The 6,452-nt window shown below is 43.3% G+C and overlaps 1 protein-coding gene across 7 annotated transcripts in view; it reads left to right on the top strand.

Moving 5' to 3' along the window:
* The first annotated feature begins 6 nt into the window (after positions 1–6).
* The window catches only part of AGFG1 (ArfGAP with FG repeats 1), a 90,741-nt gene continuing 84,295 nt past the window's right edge, over positions 7–6,452 (top strand). For all 7 annotated transcript variants that reach the window (XM_019503619.1, XM_019503617.1, XM_019503618.1 and 4 more), the window contains exon 1: positions 7–98. In XM_019503619.1, coding sequence (XP_019359164.1) covers positions 55–98 — 44 coding nt within the window. In that variant the 5' untranslated portion in view covers positions 7–54. The remainder of the gene's footprint in view (positions 99–6,452) is intronic.

Below are 6,452 nucleotides of genomic sequence, written 5' to 3'. Positions count from 1 at the left end.
CCGCCCAACCGCAAGTGCTTCGACTGTGACCAGCGCGGCCCCACCTACACCGACATGACCGTGGGCAGCTTCGTCTGCACCTCCTGCTCCGGCATCCTGTGAGTGCGGCGCGGCCGGGGTCGTGCTCTGGGCTCTGGCGGGTGGAGCTGCGAGTCCCTGCCCGGCTGGAAGTGGCCGCCGAGGAGCAGTTGGAGGCGGTTGGGCTGGGGGAGGAGAAGGAACTTTGTCGCCTCCTTTTTGGTCCTTTTTTAAAAAAAAAAAAAACCGTCGAAGGGCTTGCTCGGGGTAGGTGCTGGCAAATCCTGTAGTCATGAGTTGGGCTCTGAGAGGTGAGGACTTCTCAGGGCCGTGGCTCATACCAGCTGGGGTCAAGCTGGAGCACCTCCCGGGGAAGGAGGTCTTGCAGCGTGTCTGACTCCATCCCGACTCCCTAGTTGGTCCAGCCCAAGCCACCCTTGCCTCTGGCGTCATTTCCAGACCACTTCCCTTTCACAGCCTGCTGATGCTGGAAGGGTTAAAATGCATTACAGGTTTCTGAGACTTAGGTGGCCAGACAGCTTGCATGGAGGAGCTGGCCTTGGCTTTGATTGGAAACTTTGGGAAATAAAGCTAAACCGATCTGATAGAATATTAGTGGATTAACTTTGGATAATTTAAAGACAAAGTCCCTAAGGGCTTTGTTGAGTAAACAGGTTTGTTTGCATGAGTAAGGCTGTTTCGGTGCACAGGTGTTTACAAAGCTAGGTTCTGAGGGAAGGGTCAGAAAAATCAGAAATTTTTAAGTGTTTAAATGACAAATACTCTGTTCAGGGGTCTGGATCTATGCTTCAGATGTGGGAGTTTAATAGATCATCTAGGAATCTGAAGAATCCTCTAACAGGAATGGATAAATGAATGGTGAAGGTATTGAAAACTAAAGGTGTTTGTAAATGTGCTAGGTGGGAGAGGGAGAACTTTAATTAGCGTGGCTCTGAGAGGTGACACTCCAGAAGCTTTAGAGCACGTGTATCAGTGTCCCCATGCTGAAAAACAGCGGCTCATTGAACAAGCTTTAGTTAAGGTGTCCTTGCCACCACTTTTTCAGCGCAGGGATGCTGATGCACATGATGCTGGAATGTGGTAGTTACAACACTCCAGCAGACTCAATTAATTACAGCTACAATTACAGCATGTTGCAGCAGCCTCACTGTACGTGTATAGGCACCCTTCGGTAGTATTTCTATGCCTGGCTGATGGCATTGCTAACTTCTGAACGGATAAAACATTTCAGCTCCATGCTGAATCTACATTGGACAAGCTATCTATTGTTCCATCAGATTCCCGATTTTAGTTTTTCTCTTTCTTTACTATTGTCTCCTATGTTTTGCATAGATTTATTTAATGAGGCCCATTCATAACACAGAGTGAATCTAGATTGTACAACTGAAAAGAAATCTAGAGCTTTTAATATTGGGTAGTCCCTAATATTGGTATGGCAAACTAATAAACTGCTTGCATTTGCAGCTGTTTTAAGGTGCTGTGTATAAGCTTAATATTCTTACTGCTTGAATGGACATTTAATTTAATCACACATAACAGTACTACTTAGTGGGCTAGCTAGTCCTGGTCAACTAGTATGAGTGCACTTAATAAGATGCACAGTGAGTTCAGCTGAGATGCTTAGCATGGCTTGCAGTGGATTTGGGTGCTCTATCACCTGTCAGAGCTGCTATTTATGGACTAGAGACCCTAGTCCAGTATTTGATAATATTAAGGATGCACCTACAGTGAATCAAATGACAGGGTAAAGACTGATCACTTTTTTTCTCTGGTTCAGTGTTTGACACCATTTTGCATACTAAAGCCACTGGCTGGTGAAATGATCTTAGTCTGTTAACAAATGCAATAACTTTTTAAAGAGGATTTTAAAAACACTTCTCTGAAGTAATAGATCTTGTGTTTACAAATTGAATAATTAACCATTATGAGACTTTAAAATGTTTTATTTAAACTTGCCTTTATTCATCTTGGCTCTCACTTATTTCTTAAATCATATATTCTGGATAAAATACAATACCATAATAAGTAACATTATAGGAATCTATCCTATGATGTTTTGTCTTTCATAGTACATTAAAACTAAATGCTGAAACAAGTGGCACTTACTCAATTAAGCTATCTACAGTTCTACTTAAGTTTTGCTGTTTTCAGTGATGTTTTGCAAAGAGGGTATGTCAATGAAAATACAACTATAATTCCAGTTGACTGGCTTCTTACACAGAAAATCTCTAAACACCCTTAACTTTGAAGGTGGAATTCAACAGTAAAAATAAATTTAACTTTTAATATTATGAAGCTTTAAATAAACAAGGCTTGTGTATAAGTTAGTTTAAGGAAGTCTCTAAAATAAGGAATTTGTAGAGTTTCCGCATCTGTTGGAGTGGTTGTGAAGTTGAATGCTTCGGAGGCTTATTTATATTGTTGTTATTTCGTCTGTGTCTTGCACTACTGTAGCAGATCCCAGTACTTAATATTTAATAGCTTTGTTTGTGCATTTTCCCTAGTCCAGCTCTGAAGAACACTTACTATGTGATATAGTAAGACCAGTTGTTTGCACGGTGTAAATAAAAGATCTCTAGACTTGCTGCTTATTCAAGTGGTGATTAACTTTTGATTAAGATATCTCTTTGGAAGAGAAAAATGAAAGAACAGTGATTTTTAAAAACATTTAAAAAAAAATAATACTTCCGTAAGCAGCATAGTATTAGACATAACTATTGCTGACTGAACTTCCAGATTTGAAGGTTAACTGTTTTCTGACCATTCTTCTGGAATTGTGCAGTATAGCTAAACATTTTAGTGGTCTTAGTCAATACATCATACTTACTCCTTCATTTGTGTCCAGTTTTGAATGTTTGCTAATGACCTTTCTCAAGTTCGGGCTTACATTAACGTATAAGCAAAAAAATTTATAATGAAGACTTGACTTTAAAAATAGAATACAATGAAAATAGCGAATTTAAGGGTCTGTGGCCTCTTGATGCCCTCTGCTTTTGTGATTTGATTTTGTGGCTACATGTCATTCTGTTCCTGTGCTGTCAGTGAGGAATCCTAATGTGTTTGATTGGGACAAGGCTTGTACTAGGTGAACTATGCATATTTGTTGGACCATCTGGTGGGCAGGGACAAAAATAAACCATCCACCACTCTGATTTCTTTTTCACGTGTGTCCATTTCTGCCTTCTGGTTGGCTTCATGTGGTGACTTAGTGGGGTGGAGGGTACTAGGAATGTGTGTCTTTATTTGTTTGACAGGTGGAAAGCTTCATGGCAAAAGTGATCATAGTAGGTGCACCAGAAAAATGTAAGCAGGGGGCTGCTACATGGACTTGCAGAGAAGTCGTGGAGAACCTTTCAAATGCTATGCCTTGATATAATGGCATCTCTAGTTTACTATGCTCCATACCTCAAAATCACCCTTTGAGATTTTTGGCTAAATGCCTCTGTGGCACATCTCCCATCTGTCTCTGCATATCTCTTTCTTTCAGCTGCTCTTATCCTTTGCTGCATAGTCTTGTTTCCAACTTTCATAGATCAGCATTTTAAAGAAGATTGAGCAATAGCTGCTTCCTTTCTCCAATAGTTATTAGAGGGGTTGGCTTTTTTGTAGCCTGAAAGCCTGCCTGTTTAATTCCTATTTATATTATTTAAAAATGCTATTTAAATTACCTGAATAGAAGATATAGGAACTACATTGAAAACATCAGTTATCACTTGAGGGTTCAATTACTGTATTTGCCCAAATCCAAGATACATCTGAATTAAAGATGACCTCCCAACATTAGATTCTTTATATAGAAAATTTGTCAGCATTCTGTGTATAGCATCTAATTACTTAAAGTTGTTTCCCCCACCCCTACTGCTGCAGTGGGGCAAACAGTGGGGGCGGGGGAAGGCAGTGGGGGAGCTGAACAGCCTGAACCTCTCCCTTCCCCCCACATGCCCTTTGCACTCTGTCACTTGCCCTCCCTTCTGCCAGTTCCAGTGCCTTAGCTTAGAAATAACATGCATGTATTTTGATATAGAACTTCCAATATCTTGTGGAAAAGCAAAGAAAATGCCTGGGCAAGTTTTCAAAAATGAAGCTAGGCTGAGTAAATATCTGTAATATAAATAGGGACCTACCAAATTTGAGGATGCTGCCCCCTGATTTTTGCAGGCAGAATGCAAGGCCTGGCAGCTATTTCATGGACAGACCGTGCCCCCCTCGGCCTCCGCTTAAGAGGCCCCAGTAGCCCTGCTCCTTGCTGCTTTCTGGCTATGAGGTCTGTCCATCATGTACCCCTGCTGCTTGCTGCAGATTGGTGGAGGGGTGGGGGTGGGGCCACATGACGGGCAAACCTTGCAACAGATCAGGCAGGGGGCAGGGGAGGCAGCCATCTTGTTGGCAGCCCTTTGAACAGGTAGTCCATGTCCTGGTGGGCTACTGCAGCACCCTGAGAGCTGTTGGCTCTCCCTGGGGAGATGACATTTTATTTTTCCATAAAAAAATTTTTTTTTTTCCGTGGATTTCACAGGCATTGCTGACTTGCGGGCAATGCTGGATTTCACAAAATCTGTGAAATCATGATTTCGGTAGGTCCCTAAATATAAAGAATGAATATTGTAATGATTGCTAAAATAAAAAATTACAGGTTTAAGAATTCACAAGGAAGTTTAAACTTAAAAGAAATTTCAGCAGCTTTAATTATAGAAATAGTTCATGCACCAATGCAGCCTTCATTCTGCCTTGCATTAATCCCAGCCCCCATTCTGTCCCTCTGGGAGCTGCAGATCTTTCATCATGGTTATATTTCTCTAACTTTAAGTATCTTGACTAAAGAACAAGGAAAATGCCCATATTACAAACTGAGTGAAAGCTGAGCCATTCAGAAGGGATGGACATAATTTTAAACTATTGTCTGTTTTGTCAACAGTACATCTTTCAGGATATATGTATATGTGAGCACATTGTATACACTGGGATTCCCAAGAAGTTGTTCAGCAAAATCGGAAGAGTTGTGTGATGCTAATGGCCAGATTCAGTTCTACCTGTTTGGTATTGAAGTCTTGAAATGCAATCCAATTCCATTGTATTAGATGGAAACCGGTTGGTGTGTATTTTAGACTAAATCACAAAAGCAGTAAGGAGGACCCACATACCTTTTGTGTTTAACCTTTCTGAACGACTCCAAATGGGTGAAAAGAAATTGCACCTAGATGCTGAGTAGGTGAAATAAGTTCTGGTCTTAAGCATATAACTGATCATAATAGATAAGTTTTCTTTCCACCTAAGTACTTCTGTTATAAGTAGGGGTGCACTGATGGAGATTTTTGGGGCTGATACTGGTAGCCGATATTTAAGGAGGCATATCGGCCTATACTGATCCGATTTCTGATGCAACTGCCTCTAGCTGGTAAGTCTGGTATGGTGGAAGGGGCGGGGGGGTGCAGATGAGCACCCCCTACAGTGAGGGAGGAGGCAGGAGCAGGCACTGTCCAGGTGGGGCAGAGTCATGGCTCATGCAGGGGGTGGGGGAAGGTGGCTCCTGCTGTTGCTTTCACTTGGGAGGGGTGGGGGGTGTGTGCCCCCAGTTGTGTACAGGGCGTGCTGCTGCCAGGGCTGTGTGGGGCTCTTCTCAGTGGGAGCTGGGCTTGGAGTGGGCACTGAGAGGATGCTGCATCCACCCCAAATTTTGCCACCAGCCGCCTGGAGCAGCCCCAGCTCAATGCCCTGCCTCCACCCGTGTGCTGGAAAGATCCGGGGCTGCACTGGGCAGCTGGCAGTGGTGGCACTGGAACCAGAACAGCAGTGAAGTTGCCTGTCTGGACGCACTGGAGGAGCACACTGGACCTTGCTGCTGATTGGCCGAGTGGGGTGCATGGCAAACAGCCTTCTCAGCCAATCAGTGGAGGGGGTGGATGCCATCTTGGCTGCTCCCCTTTGCTCCAGTGCCCTTCCCCTCCGCTCCCACCCTGCCCCAGCAGACTGTGCAGCTGGACCACAGTGGCCATGAGGACTGCTGGCTCCCACTGGAGAACCAGCATTTATTATTAAACCACCCTTTCCCCTCCACCTCCTGGGATTTCATGGATACTGTCCAGTTTTGCAGACAATGCCCAATTTTGTGACTTCCACAAAATCACAAATTGAGTAGGTCCTTAGTTATAAGGGGATCACTAATCTAGCAGACAGACATAGCAAAATCCAGGGCCTGGAAATGAAAACCCAGGCTAGAAAGCTGGTGCACATTTTTAATGGTGAGGGTAACCACCAAACAGTAGAACAGCTTGACAAAGGATTCCAGTAAATTCATGCCAAGATTTTGTCTTCCTAAATATGTGGTCTAGCTGAGCTGGAAACTGTTGAAGGGTCAGCAGCAAATTTGGTTTGGTTTTTTTTTTTTTTGGTTTTTTCTGGTGGTGGCCATGGAT

The sequence above is a fragment of the Gavialis gangeticus genome, unplaced genomic scaffold (genome assembly GCF_001723915.1).
Source record: "Gavialis gangeticus isolate Ggan-Ray unplaced genomic scaffold, GavGan_comp1, whole genome shotgun sequence".
In the NCBI taxonomy this organism is placed as follows: Eukaryota; Metazoa; Chordata; order Crocodylia; family Gavialidae; genus Gavialis; species Gavialis gangeticus.
Note: the sequence above shows the minus strand (reverse complement) of the source record. Positions and strands in the feature narration are given on the sequence as shown.